This window comes from Dunckerocampus dactyliophorus, chromosome 9 (genome assembly GCF_027744805.1).
Source record: "Dunckerocampus dactyliophorus isolate RoL2022-P2 chromosome 9, RoL_Ddac_1.1, whole genome shotgun sequence".
Classification (NCBI taxonomy): Eukaryota; Metazoa; Chordata; class Actinopteri; order Syngnathiformes; family Syngnathidae; genus Dunckerocampus; species Dunckerocampus dactyliophorus.
In genome coordinates, this window is record NC_072827.1 from 23,629,055 (window position 1) to 23,642,497 (window position 13,443).

At 39.5% G+C, this 13,443-nt stretch overlaps 1 protein-coding gene across 1 annotated transcript; it reads left to right on the top strand.

Moving 5' to 3' along the window:
* The first annotated feature begins 906 nt into the window (after window positions 1-906).
* slc9a2 (solute carrier family 9 member 2) lies at window positions 907-12,640 on the top strand. Its single transcript, XM_054788098.1, has 12 exons — window positions 907-1,352; window positions 2,173-2,636; window positions 6,511-6,761; window positions 6,837-7,054; window positions 7,131-7,330; window positions 7,824-7,913; window positions 7,981-8,051; window positions 9,114-9,281; window positions 9,360-9,465; window positions 10,387-10,503; window positions 10,568-10,655; window positions 12,080-12,640. The coding sequence occupies exons 1-12, from the start codon at window positions 1,091-1,093 to the stop codon at window positions 12,433-12,435; spliced, it is 2,391 nt and encodes a 796-aa protein (XP_054644073.1). The 5' UTR covers window positions 907-1,090; the 3' UTR covers window positions 12,436-12,640.
* The last annotated feature ends 803 nt before the right edge of the window (window positions 12,641-13,443 follow it).

Genomic DNA, 13,443 nt, shown 5'->3' on the forward strand with positions numbered 1-13,443 from the left:
AATAAAAAGAAAGACAAAGAAAAACAATCGGTGAATATTCTTATCACTCACTTTGTAACTCTGAACGTGGAAGTACAATTTGCTGCATTTAAGTATGCTCGGAAATCCAAAAAAATGATCTCAAAAGGTGAATTTAAATTAAATGTTGTGGTTTCTTTGAACACAATCCCCCATTGCCATTAATAACATGGTTAATGTTATTAATGTGTAATTCAAATGTTCTGCTACTATTAAAGAAACCAGTGTTAGTTAAATAAAATTTCGTGTGTGCTATCTTTTAGCTTGATTTAAAATTCCAGTTAATTTGGCGCTGTTAATATATACAAATATATATAATCCTGTCCCGTCTTTTAACTGTCTTTCAATAAAATACAGTAAAAATGGACATATTTCAGACACAGTTGCGAATGGTGATTAGTCATGATTAATTAATTTGAACATTGATTCATCTGATTAAAATATTTTGTCATTTGACAGCCCTAATTTGAATATATTCAATCATTTGTAGGACAAAAAAGTTGTATTTAAAAATAAATACATAAAATGTATTCAATAATTTGAAAGATTACATCCATCCATCCATTTTCTATGCCGTACATACAGTATATACATATATACTATAAACATTCAAAAATGATTGTAAGACAAAACATTTTAAAAATGTATTCAATCATTTGTCATACCAAAAGTATAATAAATATGTTTGAAATATATTGAATAGGTTGCAAGACTAAACTTACAACCAATTGAAACTTTGGTCGAAACTGTGTTCCCCTCAGCCACATCACCACACATTACACCCGGGTCACGTGACATCCAATCAATTTGGAGCTGGGGCGGGGACCTCGCGACTCCGTATGCGAACTCATGCACGCCCCTCAGGTATCGAGCAGACGAGCACACAGGTGTGTTCCTGGCAAGTAGCGGTAACTTTTAGATCAACTCTTATCCTAAAAGAACATGTTGCCATCACTTTTGGGTGTTTCAGCGGAGACAAAGATTAAGAAAAGTAAATGACATCACGCGTATAAAAAGTAATTTATCATTTTCATTTCACGTTGGATTAGTGTTATTATTGTCATCCCCTACAATGGATTTTAAACTTTGCAAACAGACGGACTTTTTAATCGTCATATGCACCGCTTTATGTCTCCTCCATGCCTGTGGAGGAGAGATCCCACCCAGACCCACTGGTGGTGTCACGGTGCTTCCCCCGGTCAACCCCGATGGGCCACAAGCCTACCCGGAGCCCGAAAAGGACAATTTACCCGTTTTTACTATGGACTATCCGAGAATACAAATACCCTTTGAGGTCACTCTGTGGGTGCTGCTGGCCTCTTTTGCGAAGATTGGTAAGTCTGCCTTCACTAAATAAAACAACTGTAGCAGGCCATTTTGTGCTAAATATTGCATTTAAGCTAGTTGGTTGTTTTGTTTAGATGTTCCGAATGTGGCCAAAAATAGTAATAAAAAATACAGTGGCCCAAAAAAGTACCAAATATGTGTCCCAAAATAGGAGAGCCATGGGTTAAGCGGTCGTAAAAGTTTGTAGTATACAACATAGGGCTAATTATTGGACTACAAATGTTCTCGAATTGGAAAAATCAAGCTTAAGCAGCGTTTACAACCCGATGACAAGTCATTGTACTTTAAAAGTACAACAAAAACTTCTTTCTGTGCATTTTGGCCCCAAAAAAAGGATAGTAGTACAGTATATATTTTATACACTGTAGGGCTATTTATTGTGCTCCATTGTATTTTTCCAGAGCCAAAAAGCTACAAAAATGTCCCCAAACTGTAAAACTTAATTGTCAAGTGAACATTACTAAAGGGAATAACACCTGTTGCAAGTCATTGTACCCCTAAAAGTACAATAAAGTACGTACTTCAATGAGTGTTTGGCCAAAAAAAAGCCACTCAAAGGTTAGTGGTTGTAATGAATACACTATTTATATTAAATTTAAATGATCTATCTGACCACATTTACTGTAGTTGGCAAATTTTCATGTTTTTTGTTTAATTTAAGGAGGTCTTAAAAATAAATGCGCAAAAATGTGTCCCATTTGTGCAATCTACACTAATGTTCCTGGGTCTACCAGTCCAGTATATTGAGGCATTTTGTCTCATTTGGACCACTGTCCTTATTTCTTTGACCATTGTGTCCTGCTCTAGGCTTTCACGTGTACAACAAAATAACCATCTGGGTGCCTGAGTCGTGCCTCCTGATCAGCATTGGCCTCATCGTGGGCGCCATCATGCACTCAGTCAACGAGGAGCCCCCTGCTGTGCTCACCAGCAACGTCTTTTTTCTGTACATGCTTCCCCCGATTGTCCTGGACTCAGGCTACTTCATGCCCACCCGGCCTTTCTTTGAAAACATTGGCACGGTGTTGTGGTTCGCCGTGGTGGGCACCTTGTGGAACAGCATCGGCATCGGTATGTCGCTCTTCGCCATATGCCAGATCGAGGCATTTGGAGTACAGGACATCAACCTCCAGGAGAACTTGCTTTTTGCCGCCATCATCTCGGCCGTGGACCCCGTGGCGGTGCTGAGCGTGTTTGAGGATGTGTCGGTCAACGAGCAGCTGTACATCGTGGTGTTTGGAGAGTGTCTCTTCAACGACGCCGTCACTGTCGTGAGTTTTTTTTTTGTCTTCACTTTAAGAAAGCGCTTGTTTTGTAGTCATTTGTAGAAATCGACAATACAATACAGTGATGTTTCCCACAGGATTTCCATCTATTTGTTGCGTCTGCTTGTTTGCAGGGGTGGGGGGCTGATGACATTATCGGCCAATTAGCGTTATTGCTCATGACACAAAATTCCGGCCAGAGTAGAGATTTTAAACAACTCAGACTCAATGTTTGTGTGTAAGAAATATGTGATATTATCCAGGGTTTCTCCTAGGATTTTTTGAAGCTGTGGTGGTGGGCTGCTGCCGCTGTGTCGTGCCACTGCTGCATTTTAAAAAAATATTTAAATTTACTATACACAAAATCACAGTGATTATGCAAAAGACACTGCATCCGATGTCAAGACAACACAGATTTCAGCAGTGGTCACATTTTCTACTTAATCATGAAGTAGTAGTTTGACAAAGGAATTCGTAGAAAACACACATTTCTATAGTGGAGTTCATTACGTGAAGCGCAGCCATGAAATAATTGACTTTTTTCATACATAACTAGCAGTTACAAGTGAACGGATAACTTTTGTTATGGATATAGGCGTCTTACAGCTGAGTTTATCCGTAATCGGAATAATAAAGATGAAAGTAGCATTATCCGTAGCTGCGGACATCTGTTCTTCGCTTGCTTTGCTGCAGATGCGAGAGCAAACTTTATTCGGGCCTCAACACATCAACAGCAGTGCAATTCCAACACCATATATGTATCTCCAACGCCAAACAAACACGTCTCTAATCCGGAACGACACTTCCTCATTGTCATGCTATTATCGCGAGATGCATTCGAACACCACAACGACGTATTTACCATGCGTGTATGTGTGGTCTAAATGAACAGAAAGACAAAGAAAAACAACAAGTGGATATTCTTATTGCTCACTTTGCAACTCTTAATGCGAAAGTACAATTTGCTGCATTTAAGTATGCTCGGAAATGCCAGAAAATGAACTCAAAACGTGAATTCATCTTAAGTTCCGTGGTGTCTTTGAACGCAACCCCTCATTGCCCAGAAAACCACGGTTTAAAGTGTGATTCAAATGTCCTGCTATACTATTAAGAGACTACTGTTAGACAAGTAGATGTTTAGACTGGTGTTATCTTTTAGCTTGATTCCAGTTCATTTGGAGCTGTTAATACATACAAATATGTATAATCCTGTCCTGTCTTTTATCTTTCTTTCAATAAAATACAGTAAAAATGGGCATACTTCAGACCTAGTTTCCAATGGTGATTAATTGTGATTAATTTGAAAACTGTGATTAATCTGATTTTAAAAAATTTATCATTTGACAGCCCTAATGACTTAACATTGTTTTCACGTAAAAAAATAACAATAATACTAATTTTTAAGGTGTGGCAGTTCACCATGCTCAGTTCCATGTAGCGCAGACCACCGTGCGGCCTTGATGAACAGATGTTCAACAAAAATGGTGGACCACAACAGTGCAGTGGCTTTTGTGTTTATCAGATTTTTCACTACTGTGGAGTGGGGTCGTATTACTTACATACATACGTCACATTTGAAACCTCTTCAAGACTGTTTAAGACACTTTATACGAAGTTACATCGCCGTCGCCAACTCATGGCTTGGCATGCATATTACAGCATTTCCATTTCAACAGGGTTATTGCGGAACTTGTGGTGTAAACATAACCTGAATGTTTTGCTGAACACCAGTCAGAAGAACACAGCATTGTCTTCTACTAGACCAACTCCACCCTCCATTTATGATCCAATCCCCCCCCCAGACCCCCCTCACTTTTTTACTGTCAGTTCCATAGGCTAGAAGAGCTATTGTGTTCTTTCTCCTCAAAGATTAGCCCAAGTTTCACAGCATTTGAAACAAGATTAGCAGGAAAAATTCACCAATCCACAAGTGTTACGGGACATTTGAAGTTCAGTTGGGAGTTTATTTGATCAGATGTCGCCAAACCAGTTTGTCTGAGGTCACTCTTGCAAATGTGATAGGAGGAGTTATCATGTGTGCGCCATCATCCGAAACTGGACTGCTGGCACTTAAAAGAGACGAGACCCTCCCATACCCCACAACCACACACACAAACACACACACCCTTCCCATGTCTTATTGTAGTCCACAACACCCTACGTTCCCACCTACATTTAACCTGCTGTGGCGTGGCCACCCTTGTGTTTACTACACAGCAGTCCCAACTGCTCAAGACAAACGTGAAAGCAGCAGTGAAATAGACACATAGTGGACACTTTATGAAGTACACCTACACATGAGATCCAAAACAAGTGCTGGATTCAAAAACACATTACAACATTTCTGTTTTTAAGCAATAAGCAGTTTCATATTCTTACGTATATATGACCTGGTTTCAATTGCTCCAAGGCTTCCTGTGGTCCATGCTAACCTCCAAACCAGTGGTTCTCAACATGTTTAGCTGTGGGACCCAGCATTACCCTTCAAAGACAAGCGGCGACCCAAATCGTGGACATTTTTTAAAGCAAACTTCTCAAATATCTTATTTATTTAATAAATTAAATTAATGTATTTAAACATAAAGGGACTATTTGCAACAGTTGTGCTGTTGCCTAGAGGGCGCTGACTTTGAAACGAGGCCTGTCAATCAATTATAATATTTAATTTTGTCCAGTGTATTGATAACACAACAATACACGCGTCGTATTGTACGGCAACCGGATAATGCACGTAAACAGAGAGGCAAAATTGTGGCGTAAGTTTTTGACGTTAACCAAAAAACACGCTAACCGGGACGGATGCTAACCGAGGGTCCAATGTGTGCTCGCACAAAACAAGTTTCACGATCATTTCAGAAACAATATGTTTTTATCCACAAATAATTTGAACAAAAAGTGTCTATAAAGGTTTTCTGTACATGATATAGTAGACAAAATAAGAGTAGATAAGCCATTTAAGACATAAATAAGACTCCTGCTGGTGTGTGTGGAAGGAAGTGATCTCAGGGCTTCAGAGTTGCGTTTTAGCTTTGCGTGTTTAACGGCCGCAAAAGTAGCTTGTTTTTTCATTAGGGATTGTGGCTTTTGTAAAATCATTTAAACCTGCAATTGTTGTGGCGATCAAGTCCGGTCCTTGTGTGTCTCACCAAACATTACAGTAACACTATTGACACCTAGTGACCAGCGTAGAATGCTGCATTTCATCAACCTCTTTGAATGCGTCTTTTGTATGCCTTATATTTGTATTTTAGTTCATTTAGCCATTTTTATGCTTGAGTACATAACATTTGCTTAAGTATGCATTTTTTTTCTAGGGCCTATTCAACCCCCAAACAGCCTGATTTATTAATTTTTATATTTTTGAAAAGTTGTGTTAGAGTGAAGCTGTGAAATTTTAACCGTTATGTGGCGAGGGACAACCGCATTGTGATATCATCGGTCTCACTGACAGAAATCCAATGTTGTATCACAAACTACTCTCCAATTCCCACTCATACCACACGTTATTTACATAGATGTTATGATATACCGTGCAAGATTTGTAGCGATTACTGCAAAATCGTTATATCGCGACTATTGTGATATCACTGGCAAAATATCGAGACGAGGCAATTTACATTGCGAATGCCATCCACAGTGTTTGGGTTCTGTCTGTGGATATATCACAGATGTTTATATCATCAAAATATCATATCACAAATTACTCTGCGACTTTTTGTTTTTGTTTAGTTACATAGATGCTGTGTTGGATCTGCGATGTTCTTCCAAGTGTCCATTATCGCACAATCGCTGTATTGCGGTATCCTCAAAATATTGTGATAAAATTGTATCGCAAGTTCCTCCATGGTCCCCCACCCTTAAAACACACGTTTACTTCCAGGTGTTGTACAACATGTTCAACTTTGTGGCAGATATGCCAGTGGTGGAGCCGGTGGACGTCTTCCTGGGCGTTGCCCGCTTCTTCATAGTGGGCCTGGGCGGGATGGGCTTTGGTGTCCTCTTCGGCTTCGTGGCGGCTTTCACCACCAGGTTCACCTCCAAGGTGCGGGAAATCGAGCCGCTCTTCATCTTCATGTACAGCTACCTGGCCTACCTGGTGGCTGAGCTCTTCGCCATCTCGTCCATCATGGCGTGAGTAGACGACGACAGTGAAAACAGCCACACCAGTCGTTCAGGTTTTAATGGCGTCTTCCAATACTTTGGCAGTATCGTGACATGCGCCCTCACCATGAAGTACTACGTGGAGGAGAACGTGTCGCAGCGCTCGTGCACTACCATCCGCCACGTGGTGAAGATGCTGGGCTCCATCTCGGAAACGCTCATCTTCTTCTTCCTGGGCATGGTCGCCATAACGACAGAGCACGAGTGGAACTGGGGCTACATCCTGTTCACGCTGCTCTTTGCCTTCCTGTGGAGAGGCCTCGGTGAGGAAGCGACCACCTAAAAGTTCACTTCCTGTCATTTGTCTTCATCTCTTCTTCCTCCTTTCCTCCCTGGCAGGTGTCCTGGTGCTGACACAAATCATTAACCCCTTCCGCACCATTCCCTTCAACCTGAAGGATCAGTTTGGCCTGGCCTACGGTGGCCTGCGAGGTGCGATTTCATTCGCCCTGGCCTTTACTCTGCCCGATAACATCGGTCGCAAGAAGCTCTTCGTCACCGCCACCATCGCCATCATCATCTTCACTGTCTTTCTCCAGGTAGGCAGCCGCCATTTTTTGCATTTTTGTTGACATTTAGGCGTGTTTTCCTGTTTTTTTGCAGTTATTTACAATTCTATTTAGAAAAACACAACAGTGCTCAGTTTTGAGTACTCTATTTAACATCAACTCTATGCTGAGAGCTGTCTTTAATATTTTGCCCCTTTCACGTGTGTAATTAGGCTAACCAACCTTTTAAACTACACAATAATGAACATATTCAACTGGAATGGCACCACATAGACAGCTTTAGACATGAGGTTCCACTCCAGTCCAGTAGGTGGGTGTAATGCACAATATAGAGTGGATAAAAACACAAACATTAAGCTTTTTTTTTTGTGTGTGGGTTGCTGTCCTACTTGGGTGCTCAGTGAAGCGGACTGAACAACCTAACTGACTAAAGTTATTTATGAATCATTTGGATGTAAAGAATCACAACAAATGAAAGAAAATGAATGCCAGAAATAATATAATATACAAAAATTGCTTGCAGGGCATCAGCATCCGGCCTCTGATCGAGTTTATCAATGTGCGCAGAACCAACCGCAATCTGGAGACCATCAATGTTGAAATCCACTGCAGGGTACGGCGTAGCTTACAGTTGTGTTGTTGTTTTCTATTGTATTGAACTGTTCTGTCTCTGCTGTCAGCTCATGGAGCACACCATCGCTGGCATTGAGGACCTCTGTGGACAGTGGAGTCATTTCTACTGGAAGGACAAGTGAGTCTCATTTAGTGGACACACACGAGTGAAACTTACTGGCAGATGCTTTTCCTCTTTTGGTGGCTTTTATTGAATGGTTTCTGCTATTGTCTGCCCCTGTGGGAAGTTTGGACAGAGGTGTCATGTTCAGCTGCCAGACTGGTTTTTGTCTTTTGCCTTTTGCATAAAGTTCCTCATCAGTGGTGGGCTCTTTTACTGGAAATTACCCGTAGAAATGGACCAAACTAGTCATTGATGGTGGACACGTTGCTTGCAAAACCAAAACAATAATACTGCCTCTGAATTGTAACATCTTATACCACTTGTTTGTTTGTTTTTTTTTTTTTTTTACCAGAACAAAACGTGTGACATTCAACTTAAGTATTGAACATAAGTATCAAGAATTTAACTTAAATATTTTACTTAGTACTGTACTCATATTTCACATATTATATATTTATATATTCATATAATATGCATTTATTTGTACAGTATATTTAACAATAATAATAAAACATACAGTACATTCATTTGACTTTTTTTGTTGTCATGATTAAAACGTTAAAATACATGAAAATGTTGCCATGAAAATGTTTACAGTATAAAAAGTGTTTAGTTGTTTGTTAGTAATTTTAATTTGTCTTTTTCTTCCTCTTATGTAAAATTCACAAAAAAATATTTTTCAGATTAAAACAAAACACAATTTTTAAAATAAATATTTTTCATTTAATTTATTATTTCCACATTGCTTGTTTTGATTGTATTTTATTAATTTAACAATATTATTCATAGCTGATTAATAACCTGTGCATGTTGTTTGTGTATTTGATTGTATTTTTAAATGTGGTTTATTGGATTTATTGGATAATTTAATGGATTTTATTTGTTATTTATTTAAATGTGCAAGACGTATGATGCTAATTTAACTGGCCGGCTTTGTACTTTTTCACAAAATCAAAGAAACGTTTTTGTTTGTAGATTTAAAAGGAGATTTTTATACTATATTTTATACTCCAGCATATTAAAAAAAAAGAAAGGATGCCGACTCATTCCAGAAGCTAACGTGACTTTTGCCGTCAGGTTCATGAAGTTCAACAATCGCATCATGCGTCGTATCCTCATCCGAGACAACCGGGCAGAGTCCAGCATCGTGGCGCTGTACAAGAAGCTGGAGCTGCAGAACGCCATGGAGATTCTGGACACGGTGTCTGGCGACATCAGCGCTGCACCGTCCATCGGCTCCCTGCAGTATGACGAATTTTGACATCTTTTTTTTCTTCGTGTCTGTGTACTCTGGAGGACTCATGAGTCTTCAATGTATTGCAGTGAGGAGAAGAAAGGCCCTGTTAAACCTAAGAAGAGGTTCTTGGCTGCCGACCTGAGGAGCATGCACGACATTCTGGCCAAGAACATGTACAAGATCAGGCAGCGGGTAAGCCCTTTTTTTCTTTTATTATACTATTAGAACCCTCTATCATGCACGCATTTCAATACTGCAGTAAAAAAAAAAGTAGCTACAGAAAATGATTGTGGTACGTTACGATCCCTTTTTTGAGACTTTTGTAACTGCTTGAAACAGTTTGAATACTTATGTACCAGTATGGTGTACTTTTTAAAAGTATATAATAGTAATAATAATACAAATCATAAATATTATCATAAGGGTATTCAAGTGTTTCAAATAATTCTGCATAACAAAAATGTAAATACTTGCATTTTGTCTGCCTTTTGTCTTACTGGAGAAAATTCCTCCATATTTAAAATACTTTCAGTCATGTCATTATTTTGTTTTTCTCACAAGTTTGCAGAAATATGTTTTTCATAAGCACCAACTGGCATGCAGGCAAATAAAGGAGTGTGTGTGTGTGTGTGTGTGTGTGTGTGTGTGTGTGTGTGTGTGTGTGTGTGTGTGTGTGTGTGTGTGTGTGTGTGTGTGTGTGTGTGTGTGTGTGCTAAAAAGCACACAAATATATTCAGTATATGGGACCGCTAAAATATATCTTTTTTTTTTTTTTTGCTTGGTGACACCGCAGGTTTGTGAAAGCAGTTGTTGGTAGTCAGACTTCATAATCAGTGCCACTAGGCAGGTATAATGACAGAGGAACAGGAAGTCAGGCACACACTGAAAGGAATGATTTGGCAATTAAAAATCGATCACATACAGTATATACACAGCGACGAAAGGGAGAAACGGCGCCATCTGGTGGGCAATCATATGACTTAACACCTGTAGTTTTGAAGTCCGTCTCTATAAATGGACATTTGTTGTACAGGGCGCGTTTGTTTTAGTGGTGGCGGGTGTGATAAGATGCAGACAATGTAAAAAAGGTTTCATGTTGTCTTCATCCATCAGACTGTCTCATACACAAGCAAGCACGCGCTGCCCAATGACAGCCGCACCAAAGAGATTCTCATCAGACGTCACTCCAGCATCCGACGCAGCCTCCGCCCCGGAAGCTTCCAGACCACGGTAAGCACGCATGTCCCGGAAGTGGGCGAAAAGGTCTTTAAAACCATCTTTGTGGCTTTTGAAGGTAGCGCCCAAATCTCACAAGTACTTCTCACTTCCTGCTGGGAGGAGCCTAGACACCAGCCTGCCACCTGGGAGATGGAGCTACACAGGTAAATTGTTCCTTTGTGTCATCTTTTGTTTTTCGTAAATGTGTGCCTTCATAGTTCACGTCAAATACTGCTACTACTATCTACTTACTTTTACTTCATTTTACTCTTTATTACTCGGTATTATTTTATTTGGCCGTGTTGTCACTGTCAAATTGGCTTTGGGCCTTTTGGAGACAAAAGCAAAATCTTAAAAAAAGACAGAATAAAAAATATATACATAAAAGCTCTTTTTAAAAAAAACAAAAAAACTTATTATATAATACTTTATTATTCCCTTATAATTTCTTGAATTCCATGAACTATTATCTACTTTATTAATCTCACAGAGGGTAAATTCTCTTTTGTGATATGTAATACTTTCCTAGGAAGAAAATCCTAATTTCTTAATGAGAAAAAAATAGTGTAATTAAATCAAATGTACTTTTTTCAATGTATTTTACTATTCCACTTTTTTGTAATAGAAGGGAATTTTATACGCACACGTGTACATACAAGTGTTTGCCCCCATCCTGATTTCTTTTTTTTTTTTTTTGTCACACTTAAATCTTTCAGATCAAACAAATGTAAATATTAGTCAATGACAACACAAATGAACACAAAATGCAGTTTTTGAATGACACTTTTTATTATTCGGGGAAGGGAAAAGTTCACCACTTTTCCATGTTGTGGATAGTGGCTCTCACTGTGGTTTGCTGGGGTCCCAAAGTTTTAGAAACGGCTTTATAAACTTTTCCAGATGGATAGATCTCAATTAATCTCAGTTAGGTTATGTTTTAATTTATGTTCATTCAGAGTTTTGACAATCTAAAATGTAAATAATCCTGAAAATAAAGAATATGATACGGATGGTTTCTTTCTTTAGATTTAACTGTAGTTGAGGTGAGAAGGACTCTGATTTGACCAAATGTACCTTTTGATCTGTCCTCATCCAATAGCATTACTACTTCCACATCACTACTCCCAGGAGAACCAGTATAGAAGGGAGGGAGCCATCTGCTGTGGCCCAGCATAGTGCAGAAATAAAGACAAAAGGAAACTTACTAAATTAGATGAAATGATTTTGTTTAAATATCTTTTGTATAATTAATTAATCCCCAGAAGTGAAATGTACTATTCTTGAGTTATCGCTATGGGGACGTTATATTTTTTCTTTATTACGGTATATGAGTTTTTCCATTCATTATTATTGTCACGCTCATGCTTTGCAGAGGTAATAATAAATGCATGAAAGAGTTTGTAGGTCCAGTAATCATTTACCCTTTTTTCTTACTGTATTTAAGTTTGCTTGTGTTCACTGAAATGTACAGTAAATGTGTCGTTTTGTTTGTACTTGAAGCATAAAAGGCAAGGTGAAATGTAAAAGTTGCTTTAAAAACAAGTATTGAAGGTAAAATTGAACATATGTCTTCTTGTTTTCTTTCCAGATGAGACCATGTCAGAGGTGTCCTTTCCCGCCAGACGCTCTCGGTTCACACCGCCCACACACTCCTCATCTACGGCCGCGGTTCCTCTGCGCAGGCTGGACACCCTGGAGGAGGTACCCTCTGTGGACATCCTGGATGAAAGACAGACGCGGAGAAGCGCACAGGACCGTGTCTTACCCAGAAGCCATTCCTCGTCCAGCGAACCACGCCTACATGCTCCTCGCCGCCTGCCCGACCCCTCTGAAAATGACGACAACAGCTCCTCTGCACCGCCGAGCTGGGCTGCAGAACCTCGAGACAACACGTCACGAAACCCTCTGCTCAGGAGACCTCAGTGGAACGTGAAGAAGACATAAAGACTAGACTTGTTGTGAGCCACATGAAGACTGATGGTCTAATCAATTTCAGATCAATATCTTGATCAGCCGCTAGGATTTTTATCATGTCAACTTTTCTATTGTCACTCTTTGTTCTTTATACAAGTAAACAATGTTTTTAATTCAAGCAGGAACCCTCTCTCTCTCTTTTTTTTTTTTGTTAATCGTATCACACATTGCCAGGTAGTGGAGGTCAAAGGTCAAATTAGTACATGCTCACTGCTAGCACTCTTAACCAGTCACGATTTTCAATACAGGTAGTTTTTAAGGATATGACGTATGGTGTCTCTTTGGACATGATGTACGTATAGTCGGTAGAGGTACATTGTTTTTTAAAGCGTGGGTACAGTAGGACTTCTTTTAGGGCGTGATGTAAAGTTTCTATATTTAGGGCATGACATTTTTTAGGACATGACTTATAGTATGATGTTTTTCAGGACATGATGTAAATTATCTTTTTTTTTTTTTAGACACGTGTATAGCATGACTTTTGACATTATGAAAAGTATTTTTTTTTAGGATATGACGTATAGGACATGATAGGATAGGACATGATGCACAGCATGATGTTTTTTAAGCCATATAAGACGTATAGTATGAAGTTTTTAGGACATGATGTCATAACTCTCTGCTGTACCACAGCCATTGATTTTGAATATGATGCACTATAGCAAAGTATCATCCATCCGTTTTCTGTTCCGCTTCTCATTAGGGTCGCGGGGGAGATGCTAGAGCCTATCCCAGCTGACTTGGGGCAACAGGCGGGGTACACCCTGGACTGGTGGCCAGCTAATGGCAGGGCACATATAGACAAACAACCATTCACACTCACATTCATACCTATGGACAATTTACCCGGATGCTAACCACTGGACCACCGTGCGGCCCTAGCTGAGAGCATCTCAAAGGTAATTTTAAAAAATCTGTGCCACTTGAGAAGGCTATTGCTTTTGAATGTATTGCTAGTTATCTGGGGTCAAAGGTCAA